Here is a 20,477-nt window from a genome sequence, read left to right on the forward strand (position 1 = left end):
TAGAGATTGTATTGAACTGATAGATGGTTTTAGGTAGTATAGACATTTTAATAATAATAATTTTTCTAATCCATGAACTTGGGATATCCTTCCATTTATTTGTGTCTTCTTCAATTTCTTTCATCAATATCTTATTGTTTTAAGTTCTTACCTCCTTAGTTAAATTTATTCCTATGTATTTTTTTTTAAATCAGTACAGAGGTCTTTTATTTCTTTTACAATTGTCATGCCATGAATTTATAGGGAATGAGTTCCAGCAGCTCAGGCTCCTTTCCATTGATTCCCATAAAACACTTTTCTGGGTTGAGCAAGCTGGTGCTTCAGTTGAGCCCAGGCACCTTTCTCTTTGGCTTCCTCCTTTTTCTGATTATTTTCCTTCACACATTTTAGGAAGTTATCTTGGCTCTTAGGGTGCTTAATATGCTCAATACATATATTAATTCTTTTGACAAGAATCTTGCCTTTAACTTATTTGTTCACAAGAATGCCCACTGTATGCTGGCTGACATTGTAGACGCTTCCAGTTTTGTCATGGTAACATTTGTGGGGCATTTCTTTTCTTTTAAGTTTTGTTTATTTTTAGAGTGGAGAAAGGATGGAGAAAGGGAGAGAGAGAAACATTGACATGAAAGAGAAGCATTGATTGGTTGCCTCTCATATGTGCCCTGACCAGGGACTGAACCTGCAACCCAGGCATGTGCCCTGACTAGCAATCAAACTGGCAACTTTCGCTTTGGGGGATGATTGACCAACCAGCTGAGCCACACCAGTCAAGGCTGTATTTTTTTTAATAGAATTTTTAAAAAGATTTTATTTATTTGTTTTTAAAGAAAGGGGAAGGGAGGGAGAAAGAGAGGGAGAAAAACACAACTGTGTGGTTGCCTCTCATGTGCCCCCTACTGGGGACCTGGTCTGCAACCCAGGCATGTGCTCCTATTGGGAACCGAACCAGCAACTCATTGATTCAATGGGTGGCACGCAATCCACCAAGCCATGCCAGCCAGGGCAGGGCTGTATTTTTTTTAAATAGCAGGAGGAGTAATTCAATTCTCTACAATTTGTATTTTTTTTAAATCCTCACCCTAAAATATGTTTATTTTAGAGAGAGGAAGGGAAACAGAGAGAAAGACAGAGAAATACTGATATGAGAGAAACATTGAAAGATTGCCTCCCATTCACATCCTGACTGGGCATTGAACCTGCAGCCTAGGTATGTGCCCTGACCAGCAATCTACCCTGCAAACTTATGGTGTATGGGACGACACTCCAACCAACTGAGCCACCCAGCCAGGGTAAGGTATTACTTTAAAAGAGCTAGAGAACAGATAGCAGGTGGTTCTCTTCTTTCCCTTTGTGTTAGTCATTTTGGTTAGTTACTGAAAGATGGCAGTTCTGGCTGAAAAGATGGTGCATTTTTTGTTTCTGATGCTATTTTGAATGTGATGGTCTTAATTTTTTTTAGAATTTATAGTTTGTGAATTGAAGATACAGAAACTGAAAATTTCTAGAGTCTAATGGCACTCCATCTTCAGCAAATCATCATTTCCTTCAAAGATTCATTTTATTCATCTCCAAGTCACAGGAAGTTGTATCACCCCTGCAGCAAAAAGGATTTGGGGTGGAATCATTTGGTAATGGCAATTTTGAAGATTAAGATGGAACCATGTAAGCTGTTTCTGACATCTTCTTGAAATCATTAAACAGGGAGGAAGACCCTGAAATGAAAAAAAAGTTAGGATAATATATTTCTTCATCCTACTATTACCACAAACATTTTATAACATCAGCTGGAAGACCACTGAACTACTCTCAAGAGAATACAAATGGGACACCTACATTTCTTCAACAGAATGATACACACCAATATGGGAAAGGAGAATATCTGCAATTCTGTAGAGCCAATATGTGTTGTAGCAATAATAATATCTAATTAATAGGGAGACCACACATATCTTAGGCCAGTTTGTCCATTCATCTTTCCTACTTACTTTGCACAAAGAGATTGTCTTACATTTTCTTAAGATAGGTCAAGTAGCTAAAGAACTAAGCCTTTATATAAATGACAAGTGGCAAGGAGGGTATGTGTCGAAATTATCAGGCCCTGGCTGGTGTGGCTTAGTGGGCTGGAGCATTGTTCCATAAAATGAAAGGTTGTGGGTTCGATCCCCGGTTGGGGCACAGACGAGAAAGCAACCAATCAATGTTTCTCTCTCTCTCTCCCTCCCTTCCCTCTCTCTAAAAGCAATGAAAAAATGTCCTTGAGTGAGGATTAAAAAAAATTATCAGGGAAGATTTTGAAGAAGGATACTATTTTTTTTTTAACATTGGAATCTTTGTCTCTTAAAATAACTTACTAAAACTATGCAGTGGAGTTCCACTGCATACAGCTCCATCCACAGAGGAGGGTATCTTGGCAAGTGAACATCTTTCCCAGGTGGGTAGTTGACAAAATTCTTCCAGCAGTGATCATACTCTAAGGGAACACAAGACTCAGTTCATTCAACAAATACAAGAGAAAGTTACTTAAAGAAAGCTAAACTTAAAAATATCCCATATGTAAAGCCCTCTCACCTATTTGATACTGCAGATGGGCTAGACTCCCCCAAAATCCCCAAAAAGGACAAAGCAGTTCATTTCAAGATGGCTGAGCCCTGGCTGGCATGGCTCAGTAGACTGAGTGCTGGCCTACGAACCAAAAGGTCATCTATTCAATTCCCAGTCAGGGCACATGCTTGGGTTCCAGTCCAGGTCCCCAGTTTTGGGTGGGCAAGAGGCAACCTATCGATGTATCTCTCACACATTGATGTTTCTTTCCCTCTCTTTCTCTCTCCCTTCTCCTCTCTCTAAAAATAAATAAATAAAATCTTTAAAAAAAAAGAGAGAGGTGGCTGAAAGGCCACAGTGGCAAAGCAGTAAAAGGAGTCGTACTTTTTATACATTTCCTGCAATAAATTTAAGACCTGATCCTTTCTTATATTATTTTGAACATTTACTCCTGAGACTTCCAATCAATCTCCTGGCCTGGAAACAGGTCACCACTGTAATCTCTCATAAACACTTAAGATTCTTGGTTGTTTTTTTTTAATTGAATTCATTAGGGTGACATTAGTTAATAAAATTATATAGGTTTCATGTATACAATGCTAAAATATTAAGATTCTTGGTTTACTCTTTTTACCTGGGGCTCTCATGATCTGGATAATCACACCACTGCTAATGAGGTCCCTGAGTCCTTGTCGGTTCTGTTGATCCATGTGGTGATAAAGCCGTGCTACATAAATAACTAAAGTCACACTAGGTCGTTGATGCAAAAATTCCCTAATAGCCTTGCAGCATTCCCAACAGGGACTCCAGGACATGAACCAGATAATAGAGCAGCTGATGGATGAGCAACAATGTCTTTCTGAAGTAAATTTTTCTATAAAATTGACTTCAACATGCTTGGTGGTGTTTTTGCCTGAGTTTCGCCAGATCTTGTGACTCGTGCCCCACTTGATTTCATAGAGCAGACAGGTCTCTTTACGGAGTTCTCTGGGGTCAAAGAACACTTCAAATTCCCAGGGTTCAATTCTTCTCCTAAAATATAAAAATGTATGTTGTCATGCAATTTTTAGAGGAACTTTAAAAGTCATTTACTACTTCTATAAGACAGAGCTAAAACACAACACATCAGGAAACCTTTTATTTTCTATGTCTTAAAAGTGAACTGGGGAGGTCCACTTGAATTAGCAGAGTTTTTATTGCAAACACAGTGAACAGATTTTTCCCAACTCATGTCATTTGGCTACCACTCTCTCTATACCATTGCTTGTTAGTCTTGAATTCAAGTACAAATGTGTTCATTTTCTCATTATATCCTAATTTTTCTATTCCACTCTTACAGGTGCCATGTCCCAATTGTTAATATTTACCATTCCTCAGGTGCAGAGGCCTCAAATTACCAACAGAATTCTATTGCCAAGCCTATGAAGAGAGTAATTTAGCCTCAGGATTCCTCCACATTAAATTCTGTATACTAATACTTCATATGAAAGAAATTCAATTTGCTGTAAATGACATCTTTAGATCTAACACTCTTTGTATGTCAAAGTTCTGACTAGAGAAACTCAGGATTGTGTTGAGGACTCTCCTTTTCAATGTGGTTGAGTTATAAGCTTGTTACATTCTAGTGTTTCTCACTCACCCCTAAAATATCACATTCATTACATAAATGAGTCCTTCTATCCATCATGAGATAATACTTGTATATTCCTTGACAAAAGTGTCCCTGTTAGAGTGATATGTCTGGAAAATGGGCATATAATATAAAATAGGAAGATGAAATCAAAGTGACAAATCAGTTCCTTAGACCTTTCACTAATGATTATAAAAACATGTGATTTAAAGAGAGAAGAGAATAGTATGACAATAACAGAACAAAGCTAGAAGGTAATTTATTTAAACAAAAAACAAAAGACATAGGAGCAAAGACATAGGAAGCAATCATCATAGAGAATGAAGCTGGAAAAGGGAAGAAAAAGAATGGGAGTATGGTAAAAGAGGAAAAGAACAATAAAAAAAAAAAGCTATAGTTCTCCAACTCTTTTTAAAAATATTTTTAAGAGAGAGAAACATTGATTTGTTTTTGTACTCATTTATGCGTTCATTGGTTGACTCCTGCATGTGCCCTGGCCAGGGATCAAACCCACAACCTTGGCGTACTGGAACAACGCTCCAACAAGTTGAGCTACCCAGCCAGGGTAGTCCCCCAACTTTTAAATATCCACTTATTCTTGGTCAAATTAAATGCAAAATATGATAGCACTATTCTTACCTTAAGGTGGGATCGCCAGCTGAAGGACCTGTTGACCAAGAGATGAATATGTCAAATAACATCCATATACAAATTTAAAAAAAAAATGCTCTATTTTTCTAAAACCGCAAACCATATCAGAAAATGGAGTTAGAAGATTCTCTTCTGGATTAATTGGATTGGACCAGCTCATTGCATCAAGGAAAGCAAGATTTTTAAGGGCCCTGCTGAAATCTATTTGCCCAAGCCAGGTAATCTTCCTTAAGGTTCCAACAGAATGATTAAGTACAATGAAAGCATCACTTTTAAGGGCCTCCTAAATATAATTCCTATGTGTCTCCACAGCACCCTGCACTTCCTTCATCATAGCGGTTATTATGCTACCTCATGATTACCTATTTGCATGTCTATAGTAACACTGAATTGTAAATTATGTGAGACATGGATTATGTATCTTTGGTTCCAGACTCTAATTTACTGAGTAAATGACTAAATGAACTTCACTGGATATCTACTCCACCACAGAATAGACATCTATCTATCTATCTATCTATCTATATCTGTGTGTGTATCTATGTGTGTGTGTGGGGGGTGTGTGTGTGTGTGTGTGTGTGTATGTATAGAGAAAGAGAAAGAGAGAGAGAGAGACTGGATTTCTCATACATTGCTGCGAATGTAAATTAATTCAGTCACTCTGAGAAACTGTTTGGCAATTTCTTAGAAAAATAAACTAAAAATGTAACTACCCTACAACTTAGCAATTACACTCCTAGGCAGTTATCTTAGAGGCAGGAGAACTTATGTTCACACAAAAGCCTGTACACAAATGTCCATATTAGCTTTATTGTAATATTAAAAAATTGGAATCAGCCCAGACATCCTTCAACAGGTCAATGGTTAAACAATTTGTGGTACATATATACCATGGAATACCACTCCGCAGTAAAAAGGAACAAACTATTGATATATGCAACAACTTGGATGAATCCCCAGGGAATTATGCTGAGTGGGGGAAAAAGTTAATCTCTAAAGATTGCATACTGTATGATTTCATTGACACTTTAAAATGACAAAATTTTAGAAGTAAAGACAGATCAATAGTTATCAAGGCTTAGGAATGGAGTGAAGCAGGGGGGAAGAGGGTTTGGTTATAAAAGGGCAATGAAACAGATCTGTACCACCGAAACTGTTCAGATCTGACTGTGGTGGGAAATACACAAACCTATGCAAGTGACAAAATTGTGTAAAGCTACACACACACACACGTGCAAGTAAAATGGAGAAATTTTAATAAAATTTGTGGATTGTGTCAACATTAATGTCCTGGTTGTGATATTATTCTATAGTTTTACAAAATGTAACTATTGGCCCTGGCTGGTGTGGCTCAGTGGGTTGAGTGCCAGTCTGCAAACCAAAAGGTTGCCAGTTCAATTCCCAGTCAGGGCACATGTCTGGGTTGCAGGCCAGGTGCCCCCAATAGGGGGTGTGTGAGAGGCAACCACACATTTCTCTCCCTCTCTTTCTCCTTCCCTTTCCCTTTCTCTAAAAATAAGTAAATAAAATCTTTTAAAATTTTTTTTTAAATGTAACTTTGGGGGAACTGAGAAAAATGTACAAGGAGCCAGTCTGTATTATTTCTTTTTCTATAAACATTTTTAAAAGATTTTTTTTAATTTATTTTTTGAGAAAGGGAAAGGGAGAAAAAGAGGGAGAGAAACATTAATGTATGAGAGAAACATCTATCTGTTGCCTTCCACATGCCCCCCCAATTGGGGACTTGGCCCGCAACCCAGGCATGTGTCCTGACTGGGTATTAACCTTTTCAGTAACCAGAACCTTTCAGTTTGCAGGATGACACCCAACCACTGTGCCACACCAGTCAGGGCTGTAATATTTATTAAGTCTTCACGTTTTAAACTATGATTGTCTTATTTAAAATACCACTATTTATTTACTGTTTTCAGACTGCAATTGACTGCAGGTAGCTGAAACCATGGATACGGGAGGACTACTGAACTCCCGAGCCCTCCTTCAGGATCCCTGGGAAACCATTGGCTTAATATACATATATTTTTTAAACTACAACTCAAGAGAAAGGAGAAAAGACATCTGCCTAAGTGATGAGTGAAAAAAGGCATTTGCAAAGAGCATAGAGAAAGATATCGTTGAACCAGTGAAAGAGAATCAGATTTCAACTGAAGCTCTCAAGGATGGCAAAATTCTCTCTTTCAATCATGTTAACCTGGAAGGAGGAAGAGAAATAAGCAATAATCATTGCTCTTAGAGAAGAACAGAATAGTGGGGTCATCAGCAGAACTAGGAGTTAGGAAATAAAAGCTGATGTGGTATGACATCAGTTCCCAATCCGCAAGGTATCCGAGAATGGGATAGAGTAGTCTCCCTTTATCCACGATGGATACGTTCCAAGACCCCTCAGTGCATGCCTGAAACCACAGATAGTATTGAAGTCTATATATATACACTATGTTGTTTCTTATATATACATACCTATGATTAAGTTTAATTTATAAATTACAATTTATAAATTAGGCATAGTAAGAGAATAACAGCAATAGCTAATAAGAAATAGAACAATTATAACAATATATTATAATGAAAGTTATGTGAATGTGCTCTCTCTCTCAAAAAATCTTATTGTACCATACTTTTCACTTAAAGAAAGCACTTTATGGTTTCTTTTTGACAACTCTGAATTGCTAGCATCACTACTCTTGTGCTCCAGGGCCATTACGAAGTAAAATCAGGGTCACTTGAACACAAGCACTGTGGTACCACGACAGTCAGTCTAGTAGCCTAGAGGGCTGCTGTGCGGCTGTTGGCCGGCTGGGAACGTGTACAGCGTGGATACACTGGACAAAGGGATGATTCTCATCCTGGGTGGGACAGAGCAGAAAGACTCACAGTTTACAAATTAGGCATTGTTTTTTTCTGGATTTTTATTGACTATTTTCAGATTGCAATTGACTGCAGGTAACTGAAACCATGGAAAGTGAAACCATGGGTAAGGGAGGGCTACTGTACTCCTGGTCCCTCCTTCAGTCAAAAGACTTCCTGGAATTGCCAGGAGCCCAGTTGGTCCTTGTGCCCTTCAATTTACTATCCCAGTGGGGCAAAATACCCAGAACAGCCAAGAAGAGGATATTAGTGACCAGCAGGTAAGTCACCCCTGGAACTTGGCAAAATACAGCCTAGAAAACATAGGGGGAGATTCACTTGTATATCCTTTCAACCAATTTTGAGAGCCTATTAAATGTTAGGCACTCTTCTAAGGAGAAACAAGGAACAAAATAAGTCCTTATCTTCATGTGGACAGAGCTTGAATTCTACAGGGGGAGAGAGAGAGTAAGTAACTAAATACACATATTAAGTTAGCAGTGACCAGTGCTATGAAGAGTACTGTAAGGATATCAAAGGTGAAGGCGGAACAAGGTTACCTTGTAGACATTGGTCAGGGAAGGCTTTTTTGAAGAGACATGTTTAAGCAGAAGCCTGAATGGAAGGTGAAGCAAGACATGTGAACATCAAGGAAGTGCATTCCAAGAAGAGGGAACAGCAAGTGCAAAAACCTAAGGTGGGAAAATAATGACATGTTTAAAGAAGGGCAAGGAGCAGCCTTGCTAGGTTAGAGTGATCAAGAGATACAATGGTAGCCCTGGCCAGTGTGGCTCAGTTGGTTGGGGCATTGTCTGAAACTGAAAGATTGCAGGTTCGATTGGCGGTCAGGGAACAAGTCTAGGTTGCAGCTTTGTCTCTAGCCAGGGCATGTGCAAGAGGCAACCGATCACACCAATATTTCTCTCCCTCTCTCTCTCCCTCCCTTCCCCTTTCTCTAAAATCAGCAGAAAGGTGAAGATGAAAAAAAAAAAAGATATACAATGATAGGAGATGAGCCTGACCATATAGGGTCTTCTAGAGAGTGTGGGAATGATTCAAGTAAAAGAACTAGAATTTAGAGGATTATGCTTCTCAAGACTCAGGGCTTTGGGGATGAAATGGGCACTGATCTGACCTGGATTCAGAATAGACATGGTGCAGAATTCCAAATCTTGGAGAGCATAAATAAAACTCATTTGTTTTATTTGGGAGAACATAGGCCATTTATTTTGTCTACAAGGACTCATATTAAGGATTTCCTCTCTAGTTATTTGGAAACTAAAATTTGTCTGGAGAGGCATTAAAAGGCTCAATTACCATCGTTAATGTCTCCTTTCCAAGAAAGCAGACGTCCATGAAACTAGAGACACAGGACCTAAGGTTTTCCCACATGATACCCCTACTCAGTGGGTCACAGAGAGACAAGAAAGGCCCTCCTACTCCGAGGGTGAAGCGGCTGTGTGGAGGTGCAGACAGGAGATTCAGCCCACACTCCGAGCCAAACCTTAACTCTCAGGTGCTATTTCTGAACCACGAAGAGTCACATCTGGGAGACACTTTCTCCAAAATAGTAAGTGTTCTGCTCAAGGCGGGGGAGGGGTGTGTGTGTGTGTGTGTGTGTGTGTGTGTGTGTGTGCGCGCGCGCGCGCGCGCGCCCCTGGGGTCTTTTGTTCCTCTAGGTTCTTCCTGCCCACCATTGTGTTAGGAACTGTGGTTCTCAATGCCAGAATTTGGTAAAAAGGAAAGGAACTATTTAATTAAAAGTTATACAGGTTTTAGAATAATGGCGGAATTCTGCCATTAAATCTCACTCCCTTTAGAAACAAAAATATACCCACAAACACACAGTCCTGGCCCTCCCCACTTTGGCCAGTCAGGCCGGTCTCAGAACGTGCCAGCCAGAAGTACCATCTTTCAGAAAAAAAACAGAAGTCCGCAGCTCACTTCTCCCGGTTCCTGCCAGTTATCCGTGCTCGGCTGGGCAGGTCTCCCCAGGTTCGCAGCACCATCAGCTATGTTGCTGCGATCTCCAGTTCTTAGTCCAAAACCACTTGGCCGGCTGCCAAGAGTCTTCTCTTCCCTCCCCCCGTCCCCCCCCCCCCCCCCGCCCCTTGGTCCCATATTGTCTCCCTTCCCAAATGGCTCCCTGTCTTTTTGTTTAAATCCCAGCCTGGAACCTCCTCAGTAATCCCATTTCTGACTCCTCCCACAATTGGCTACACCTGTTAGCACTTCTGTACTCTCTGCCTTTCTTGGCTGTCAAACTGGGGCAGGCGGGCCCCGTGGGGTGGAAGGAACCATCTCCAAACTCTCAAGGAAGCCCTGTAAAGGGGGAGGCGGGCTGCCTCCCAATTACATCAACAGGTCTTGCACATCTTCCTAGCTCCACGCAGGCACAGGTTTTAATATTATTGAAACACTGGCCAAGTTACCCTATTACATGTTGAGGGGTCCAGAATTGGCATAAAAATTCTTTCAAGTTGAAAATATTTGCAATTAGATGTTTCCCCTCTGAAATTTCTTATTTTCCAAAAAGCAGAGTCAATCAAAAGAACACAAAAAATATAGAACCCAAAAAGCCCTGGCTGGTGTGGCTTGGTGGATTGAGCACCAGCCTGTGAGAAGCAAAAGATCGCCTGTTCGATTCCCAGGCAGGGCATGTGCCTGGGTTGCGGACCAGGTCCCTAGGAAGGGGTTTGTGAGAGGCAAACACGCATTGATGTTTCTCTCCCTCTCTTTCTCTCTCCCTTCACTCCTGTCTAAGGATAAATAAGTAAAATCTTAAAAAAAAAGAACTTAATTGTTATAAGTCCCATCCCCTGGAGCAACCAGAGTAGATTGATTCTTAGCATTAGTGACACCTGGTCAAGCAGACATTGTCACAGAACAATTTTATGTGCCATCTATTCTCTAAGGGCCAGTCTGTGTTTCCTAAAAGTTCTTTGTTTTTCCATAAATACTCTTCTCCCTCCCTTTTTCTGCCATTAAGATGGTATGTAAGCCCCCAGATATCTAGGAAACAGAGTCAAGAAACACTAGACCTGAAGAATAAACCTCACCCTTAAAAGAAAGAACAGGGAACTTGAGTGCTCAGAAGGAGGAGAAAAGGGACGGCCTTGGAATGGGCACTGCTTAGAACTTAATCCTGATCAGGGCCGTCGAACCTGCTGATCTACTCCAGAGGGCCTTACAGAAACAGAGAGGCCATGCCTGCAGAAGAAGGTCATATTGATGATGGGAGGGCACTTGCTTTGAAGGAGGTGAAGCACCAGTGGGAACTTCAGAAAAAGAGAATGAGATATATCCTCAGTGTCTACCCCTGGGATGTGAAGCAAAGATACCAGTCACACGAGCCACGATGCTGAGAGGGATAAAACACACCGCTGTTTGAGGAAGTCTAGGGAAATTAACCTTGTACTTCAGCTATGTGATGTTTTTAGTCTTTCCCCCAACATGACACTCACAAGACAATTTTAAAAGAGAGAAAATATGATGGAGAAAAAAACGCTCTTTCTTAAAATCCAAGACTGATATCTGTAGTATCCCCAATCACGCCATGCCCACACTCTTGCACTAGTCTTCTAACTGGTCTTCCTGCTTCCAGTTTTTTCTGCTTCCAGTCCAAAAGGAATCAAATGCCAAGTAAATGTGTCTAAAGCATTGTTTTGGTCATCTCCATACTATTCACGAGTTCTCCAGAGATTTTCTCTTACCAGAAAAAATCAACTTCAGTTTCCTTAGCTTGGCATTCAGGGCCCTCTGTAATAACATGTCAAATTTGCCTTCTAATTTCACTGTAGATTATTTCCACAAATTCTTCTCTAGCCTAACCAGTTTACTCAGTATATTTCAAACACAATTTTTGTAAATTCTATCAAAGTCTTGTGTCAAGCAAACTAGAATAGCCTTCTGTTTGCCAGCTTAACTCTACCCTTTTAGAATCCAGTTCAAATCCCACCTGATTTTAAAATTATTTCCTTCCACAGTCTGACATGTTCTTCCTCTCTCGAGAATTTTCCTAAAGTTAACTAAGTAAACCTTAGATAATTTATATACCCCTGTGCTATCACTTCTGTTGTTATCTTAAATAGTTATTTAAGAGTTGTATATTTTCCTTAATTTTTTATTACGGCAAAACAAGCATTGATTTAGTGTCATTTGACCAAAATTATTTGTGGATATGAATACTTATTAATAATAATAATAATAATAAATCATATTTAAAACCAAGCATAGCCAGTCACCATTCTGGCAAAACTTCAGCAGATTAATCCCTTCAAAAAATAATACCAAAAAAGAACAAAAAAAATAAAAACAAAAACAAAAAATAATACCTACAGGAAGGCAGATAATTTTTAATAAAATAAATAAAATTATATTTTTAAAAGAATAGTATTAATGTAACAATAAGTAGGACAGTTGGAAAATGCCCAAGGACACAAGCAACACACACACACACACACACGCGCGCACACACACACACAGAGTTTCTGCTCTTTTCAAGAATATGAATCTTACCAGGACCTCGATCCATTTTAACTTTGTCAGAAGCCATGGCGTCCTGCCACTAACCTTTTTCCCCTGGAACAATATATTGCACTGATTTCTCTGGCTGGCAACGCCTTAACATTCTTTTCTGGTGTGACGACTGCTACCTGCTTGAGCAGAGAATGACTCATTCCTGAGTCTCGGGCACTTACTTGGTATCTAGGCTGTACAAACAGGTAGCAGATTAAGAGATACATGGTGTGGGGTTTCAAGACAGCCTATGACACAAAGAATTAATGCTGTAGAGTAAGTCCCTGAGGATATCCAAATTATAAAGTTCTTCCCTAATAAAATCTAAATTTTAAAAACTTTCCTTTCCTTTAAATTAAGGCTAAGGCAAGACTGACACATCATTTTTCTTGGTGAACTGGCCTTGTTCTTCAGCTACTTTTCATTTATTCATAACTTCCTCTTATTTTGCTCTTTGGCCCAAACCCTGTTAGAAAGGGGAGGGGCACTGATAGATGCAAAATCAGAAGGACTTTGGCTTCTGAGTCAGGTAAGGCCAAATCCACTTAGGTTTTCATATCCTCCTCTAGAGAGTGAATACTATACACATTCCCTATCGCCGTTGCCTCCTGTTGCCCAATACCTGGATCAAGTTCCTCTGAGTTTTAGCACACATTCCCAGAATCGAGGACTCAAATCTAGGGCTCCGGAGCTTTTTTTTTTTAAGACTTATTTATTTATTTGTTTGGTTGGTTGGTTTTAGAGAGAGGGAAAGGGAGGGAGAATGAAAGGGAGAGAAACATCAATGTGTGGTTGCCTCTCACGTGCCCCCCAAGTGGGGATCTGGCCTGCAACACGGGTATGGGCCCTGACTGGGAATCGAGCAAGTGACCCTTTGCTCCTCAGGCCGGCACTCAACTCAGAGCCACAGCAGCCAGGTCTAGAGCTCCTGAACCTTGAATCTCAAATCTTATGAAATCAACACCAGAGTCCTAAATGTAAGACTTTCCTTAATTATGAAAGTCAAGCTTTCATAGAGCCCCCACCAGATTAAGCAGTTGTTTGGGATGGCAGGTGAGAGTTGAAGAAGGAGCAGAGTGCCACATCGCAGAAGAAGGCCCTTGAGAAGCCAAGAATTTCATGTGTGGTAAGTAGAATAATGACCCACCCCCCGGCCGAAGATGTTCACCATTTAATCCCTGGAACCTATAAGTACGTTACCCTATAAAGGCATAAGTAACTTGAGGAGGTGATTAGTGTAGGATCTTGAGGTAGGGAGGTAGATGGCCTGGATCATCTGGGTAGTCCCAATCCAATCACAGAGACCCTTGAAGAGGGAGGCAAAAGAGCCAGTCAGAGAAAGACATGAAGATGGAAGCAGAAATGTGAGCGGTGTGATTCCTGGCTGGAAGGGGGCCATGATTCAAGGCATGAGCACAGCTGGAAGCTGGAAAAAGCAAGGAAGTGGATTCTCCCCTTGAGCTTTGTGAAGGGATGTTGCCCTGATAACATCTTGATTTTAGTGAGGTCCTATTTTATGCTTCTGACCACCAAAGCTGTAAGATAATTATGTTGTTTTACACCACTAAGTTCGTGGAGATTTGTTACAGCAGCTATAGGAAACTAATACAGCAAGACACACTCACAGGTGACACGCATGCAATAGTTAAATTGGTATGTAATTTGAATTTATTTCCATTAGAATTCTTATTGAATGCTTGATCCACCTTCTGTTTTGTTTTAAAAGAAATTGAAGATAGGTCCATGTCCTGTTCCCCGAAACTTGCGAGTTTTTAAAAATGTGTACATATACTTATGTGACCGTTCCACAATCAAGATATTTAAGATCCTCATCACCCCCAAAATTCTCTGCTAATCCTGCTATTCCCAGTCCCAGACAACCACTGATATTTCTGTCACAATCGTTTAGTTTATATTGCTCTATAATTTTATACAAATGAAATCATACAATGTTTTTGCTCAGTTTCTCTGTAAAACTGATCTATGTGATTAGTTGTGTCAGAGGGCTATTTCTTTCTATAGATGAGTAAATTCCTTTATTTTGGTATGCTACAATTTGTTTATTCATTCACCCACTGATGGACTTCGGATTATTTCTAATTCTAGGCTATTATGCATAAGGATGATATGAACATTGTGTAACACTTTTTTTTTGTTTGGTTTTTCTATGTGTATACTTCTTTACATAAACATGTTTCTTTTTCCTTCTCTTGGGTATAGAACCTAGGAGTGGGATTGCTGGATCAAACTGGTGAGTATATATTTAACTTTTAAGAAGATGCCCCACTGTGCACCCTGGCTAGTGTGACTCAGTGGTCTGAGTACTGGCCTGTGAACCGAAAAGTTGCAGGTGTGATTCCCAGTCAGGGCACATCCCTGGGTTGTGGGCCAGTTCTTTGGTTGGGGGCATGCAAGAGGCAACCAGTTGATATTCCTCTCACACGTCGGATGCTTCTCTCCCTCTTTCTCCCTCCTTTCCCCTCTCTCTAAAAATAAATAAATAAAACCTCTAAAAAAAAGAAAATACCTAAGTATTGTACCAGTTTATGACCTCACCAGGAATATATGAGTTCCAGTTACTCAGCATCATCACCAACATTTGGTAATGTCAGCCATTTCAGTTGCAGTCATTTCTGTGGATGTGTTGTAATATCTAACTATGATTTTTTAAAAAGATTTTATTTATTTATTTTTAGAGAGAAGGTAATGGAGGGTGGAGGGAGAAAAAGAGGAAGGGAAGCATCAATGTGTGAGAGACTCATGGATGGGTTGCCTCTCTCACGCCCCAACTTGGGACCTGGCCCACAACCCAGGCCGGAGCGCTGACCAGAACTAAACCAGCGACTTTTCCACGCTCCATCCACTGAGCCATACCAGCCAGGGCTAATCGTGATTTTAATTTACACATTCCTGATTATTAATGATGTTGAACATCTTTTCATGTGCTTATTGGTTATTTATATATTTTCTAAAGTCTGTATTTGTTCATTTTTTATTAGGTTGTTTGTCTCCTTGCTAAGCTGTAAGAGTTCATTATATATTATGGGTACAATTCCTTTGTGATATCTGTGTATGTTTTTCTCAGTCTCTGGCTTGCCTTATCATTTCCTTAATGGTGTCTTGAAGAATAGAAATTCTCGATTTTAATAAAATTCAATTCATCAATTTGGTTTTTGTAGTTAAAGCTTTTTGGATCTTGTCTATAAAATCATTTCTTAAAGGACATAAAAATGTTTTTTCCACTTGATTGTAAGTAATATTGGTTTTTTAAATTTTATTTTCTAACTCTTCATCGATAGTACATAGAAATACAATTGATTTTGTATATTGACCTTATAACCAACCTGTGAACTTGCTAAAAGCACTTATTTCTTTTTTTTTAAAGAATATTTTATTATATACAAAGAGAAAGAAAACAGATTTTTTAAAAGATTTTATTTATTTATTTTTAGAGAGAGGATAAGGGAGGGAGAAAGACAGGGAGAGAAACATCCACATGAGAGAGAAACATCAGTCAGTTGCCTCTTGCATGTCCTCAATCAGAGACCTGGCCTGCAACCCAGGCATGTGTCCTGACCGGGAATCAAACTGGTGACCTTTGGGTTTGCAGGCTGGCACTTAACCCACTGGACAACACCAGTCATTTCTAATACCTTTTTTTTTTTTAGGTTCCTTATGGTTTTCCAGGCAGATGATCATATTGTTACTGTTTCCTTTCCAACATGTATGCCTTTTATTTCTTCTCATTGCTTTGTTGTGATAGAGAAGTACTTCAATAAAAACTTCAATAGAGAAGAAGAGAGTGAGTATCTTTGTGTTGTTTTCAATCTTAGCAGGAAAGCATTCAGTTATTCACGCTTAAGTATAATGTTAGCTATGGATTTTTCATAGATTTAGCCCTTTATCAGGCTAAAAAATAATTCTCTCCCTATCTATTTTGTGGAGAATTTTTATGATGAATTCTTGTGAAGTTTGCCACTTTTTTTTTTTTGTATCTGTTGGGATGATTATGTGATTCCCTCCCCGACTTAAAGACCTGTGAGTGAGTGGACCTGCCATTAAATAAGCTCAAAAGTCTTGAAAAGCTGTGCTGTACAAGTGTGCATAATTTATTTATATTTCTATTTTAGAATAAAGAGTCCTATCCTGTCCTATCCTGTCCAAATCACAGCATATAATTTGACTTACAGAGCACGTGCCTGTTTACAGACTGATCTAACAGATTTAAGATTTTAATAGAGATACAGGTTTATGTGGGTCCAGAGCCATGGCACACGCTCCTCCCTAGGGCATGCTAATTGCCTCAGGAGATAACATGATGAACTCAGGAGTGAACAAACCTGCCAAAAATAGAACTATTAACAGAAGGAATTAGCCACTATCCTTTTTATAACTTTTAAAAAATAACGTGAATATATTAAACACAGACCCAAAATTAAAAGACTACGAAAATTCATCAGTAACAATTGAGTTCTATTGGGTTAAGTACACTTAACAATGCAGCCTCAGGAACTGTGATCAGTTGGGCTTTTGATACATATTTGCAATTTCAGAAACAAGCCCAAACAACTTGAGGCTTAAAGTAAGGAACACCATGAAGGAAAGGTAGTCAGATCATCATCGGGCTATGTCAGGAGACCAGGATTATTAAAATCATTGCTGTGCTCAGTAAACAGGAGCAAAGTCACTGACAAAGCAGCAGTACCCTGCAGCCTAGGAGTTGTTCACCTTGAAACACCCTGGTGTGGGGGAAAGAATATACTAGATTATCTATTCCTGAAACACTGAGGTGAGAGAAGAATTATTAGAACCTGTTTCATGTAAAAGTAGAACTTCATAGAAACATTTTCAAAATGTGTACAATATAGTAATATAATAGTTAACATAATTTTGAATAAATTAATATTCATATATTGGGGTATATGCTATTTTTTTCACTTGTATATATTCAAATAATTTATAAGCAAATGTGCTAGATGTTAAGCTCTATGATTAAAGGGACTATATTTTTCAGGACCTAGTACAAAATTGGCATATAATGAACACAATAAAAATCAGTTGCGTGAAATAAAAGTAAAACTGCGGAGATAAATTAGTTCAGAAATAATCTGCCCTAGGTCCATTTCTCCATCAGGAAGGACGTTGGTGTTGAGGAGAGTGTAACTACCATAACTTCCAGTGCTTTGACGAAACCTCAAATGTGAGGCCTAGTGTCTGTGATTTTATATGTTGGGGCCATCATTGTATCACTGGGGGTTTCAACATTCCATAAGTTTGCTGTGGCTGAACCAAGAAAGAAGGCATGTGCAGATTTTTACAGAAATTATGATTCCATGAAAGAATTTGAGGAGATGAGAAAAGCTGGTATCTTTCAGAATACAAAGTGATTTTGGAATGTAAACAATTTCAGGGGCCCATACTATTTATGCTTCTTATTCCCTGTACGTTTTCTCCCAGTCTTCCCCCTTCCCCTCCCCTCTGATCTCCATTTCTGTGATTCTGTTCCTGTTCTAGATGTTTGCTTTGTTGGTTTTTGTTTTTGTTTGTTTTAGGTTCAGTTGTTGAAAGCTGTGAGTTTGTTGTCATTTTACTGTTCATAGTTTTGATCTTCTTCTTTTTCTTAGATAAGTCCCTTTAACATTTCATATAATAAGGGCTTGGTTATGATGAATTCCTTTAACTTGATCTTATTTGGAAAGCACTTTATCTGCCCTTCCATTCTAAATGATAGCTCTGCTGGATAAAGTAATCTTGGATGGAGGTCCTTGCCTTTCAAGACTTTGAACACTTCTTTCCAGCCCCTTCTTACCCACAAGATTTGTTTTGAGAAATCAGCTGATATTCTTATGGGAACTCTTTTGTAGGTAACTGTCTCCTTTTGTCTTGTTGCTTTTAAGATTCTCTCCTTATTTTTAGTCTGGGGGAATGTAATTATGATGTGCCTTGGTGTGTGCTTCCTTGGGTCCAACTTCTTTGGGACTCTCTGAGCTTCCTGGATCTCCTGGGAAGTCTATTTCCTTCACCAGATTGGCAAAGTTCTCCATTATTTTTTCAAATAAGTTTTCAATTTCTTGCTCTTCCTCTTCTTTTTTTGGTACCCCTGATTCAGATGTTAGAACATTTAAAGTTGTCCCAGAGGTTCCTAAGCCTCTCCTCATTTTTTTGAATTCTTTTTTGTTCATTCTATTCTGATTGAATGTTTATCTCTTCCTTCTGCTCCCAATCGTTGATTTGAGTCCCAGTTTCCTCCCCTTTACTGTTGGTTCCCTGTATATTTTTCTTTATTTCACTTTGCATAGCCTTCACTTTTTCCTCCATTTTGCAACCATACTCAACCATTTCTGTGAGCATCCAGATTACCAATGTTTTAAACTGTATATGTGATAGGTTGGCTATCTCTTCATTGCTTAGTTTTATTTTTGGAGCTTTGACCTGTTCTTTCATTTGGGCCCTATTTCTTTGTCTCAGAGTGCCTCTTATGTTGGAAGTGGCAGAACCTTATGTATTCTCTAGGGTGGGGCAACCCAGATCACTGCATTGTGATGCTGTATGTGGGGGTGGGGTCTGAGAGGGAACAATGCCTCTTGCTGGGCTCTCAGCCCACTTTCAGTCACTTCCCCTGCTACCCACAAGCAAATTGGGCCATTCTTGTACTGATTCCCAGGTGGGTGGGTTTGTGTACGTTCTGGGACCCCGTGGCTCTCTCCTTTGAGGTTGGGAGTTTCTCCTGCCTCCGCATCTCTGGCAGAACTTTTATAGCCAGAGGTTTTGAGGCTTTCTTTTCCCATACTGGAGCCCTGGACTGCATAGTCTGTCCCACTCCCCAGCTGTCCCTCCTAGTTTATCCACATGCAAGTGTGGGTCCGCCCCGTAGGCCAGCTGCTTCCTCGCCCACCTGGTCCTCCATCTGCTGCCATCTCCACTTCAGCTGCTCATCTCTGCCCCTCCTACTGGTCTGGATGAATGTTTCTTCTTTAACTCTTTGGCTAGACTTCCATACAGTTTGATTTTCTGGCAGTTCTGGTTATTTTTTGTTTTTAAATTTGTTGTCCTTCTTTTGGTTGTGAGAGGGGGCAAAGTGTATCTACCTACACTTCCATCTTGGCTGGAAGTCTGAAGAAATCAGATTCTGCTCTGCAAGATAATTTGTAGGGTTTGCTCAACATGATATGGGATGTCCCCCAACAATCAATGTGAGCATCTTATTTACTTGAGAAAGCAAGCTTAGTATGTCATATTATAAATAAGAAAGTCTGAGGTGCACCGCCAAGAATCCTGGGCCCACAAAATAAAGCTGAGGTGGGGCTGCAGTAGCCCCACCAAAGCACCACCACTTTTACCAAAACAATTATCTATCCTCTGTTACATTAATTTCTTAGCTCTTTAACAAATATAACCTGAAAGTTCTCTGTAAACACACTGATATAGATTATTATTATTGTCGTTATCCTGATTGTTCCACTAACTTCTAACTAATTTGTCCAAAGTCAGCTTCCCACTAATATCTGTCAGAGGACAGAGTTTCTGATTCAAATGATGCATTTGACAAGGTGAGTGCTTTTTTAACAAACTATAGGAATGACCCCTGAAAGTATGTCTTGTGAGTGCTTTTTAAAGATCAGTTTTGTTTGTGTTTAAGATGTGCAAACTAATCTCTGTAGTCTCTTCATTCTCCTTACAAGTTACCCATATTCACTGCTGCCCTACGCTGAAGTCCTAACTAGACAAACAGATTGTTAAGAGATTTTGTGTCCATTCTATAGACACGATTCTGTTTGTTTGGATGTCCCCAGTATACAATAATAGCATAAGAAATAAATCAATTGTGTAATATGCTTATAATGGATTACTATTCAACAGTGAAAAAAATGATACCCATACATGTATCAACTTCTGAAATAAATTGACAGGAAAAATGATAGAAAAATAAAATCTAGCCCTTGCTGGTATGGCTCGGTGGATTGAGTGCCACCCCATGAACTGAAATGTTGCTGATTCAATTCCCAGTCAGGGCACATGCCTGGGTTGCAGGCCAGGTCTCCAATGGAGACACATGAGTACAACCACACATTGATGTTTCTCTCTTTCTTCCTCCTTCCCCCTCTGTCTTAAAATAAATAAATAAAATCTTTTTTTAAAAATCCAATATTGTTTCTATGAAGTTTACATATTTGTAAAGCAGTACTTTATACTGCTGATGGATCCAAGTATATGTAGTAAAATTATAAAGAAATGAATAGGAAAGATGGAAACCAAATTCAGGATGGTAATT

General features: G+C 39.4%; 1 protein-coding gene across 2 annotated transcripts; it reads right to left on the minus strand.

Annotated features, from left to right (window-relative positions):
• Positions 1-1,565: 1,565 nt before the first annotated feature.
• On the minus strand, positions 1,566-12,272 carry APOBEC1 (apolipoprotein B mRNA editing enzyme catalytic subunit 1). 2 transcript variants are annotated; one of them, XM_054591455.1, is made up of 5 exons: positions 12,206-12,272; positions 4,814-4,841; positions 3,179-3,576; positions 2,355-2,473; positions 1,566-1,715 (listed from the first exon to the last, which is right to left on the minus strand). In XM_054591455.1, the coding sequence occupies exons 1-5, from the start codon at positions 12,240-12,242 to the stop codon at positions 1,566-1,568; spliced, it is 732 nt and encodes a 243-aa protein (XP_054447430.1). In that variant the 5' UTR covers positions 12,243-12,272. The 2 variants fall into 2 exon arrangements, with proteins under 2 accessions (XP_054447430.1, XP_054447431.1); XM_054591456.1 differs by having other exon boundaries at positions 12,212-12,253.
• Between the last annotated feature and the right edge of the window lie 8,205 nt (positions 12,273-20,477).

The sequence above is a fragment of the Pteronotus mesoamericanus genome, unplaced genomic scaffold (assembly GCF_021234165.1).
Source record: "Pteronotus mesoamericanus isolate MK-2021 breed Mesoamerican mustached bat unplaced genomic scaffold, CSHL_Meso_final scaffold_21, whole genome shotgun sequence".
NCBI lineage: Eukaryota > Metazoa > Chordata > Mammalia > Chiroptera > Mormoopidae > Pteronotus > Pteronotus mesoamericanus.

What these genes read in the sequence shown, in the direction of transcription:
- APOBEC1 (XM_054591455.1), bottom strand. Translation starts at nt 12,242, where the DNA reads ATGGCTTCTGACAAAGTTAAAATGGATCGAGGTCCTG. An exon ending in TAAAATGGATCGAGGTCCTG is followed by an intron (nt 4,842 to 12,205) that starts GTAAGATTCATA and finishes CTTGGTCAACAG; the next exon opens with GTCCTTCAGCTGGCGATCCC. An exon ending in GCTGGCGATCCCACCTTAAG is followed by an intron (nt 3,577 to 4,813) that starts GTAAGAATAGTG and finishes TTTATATTTTAG; the next exon opens with GAGAAGAATTGAACCCTGGG.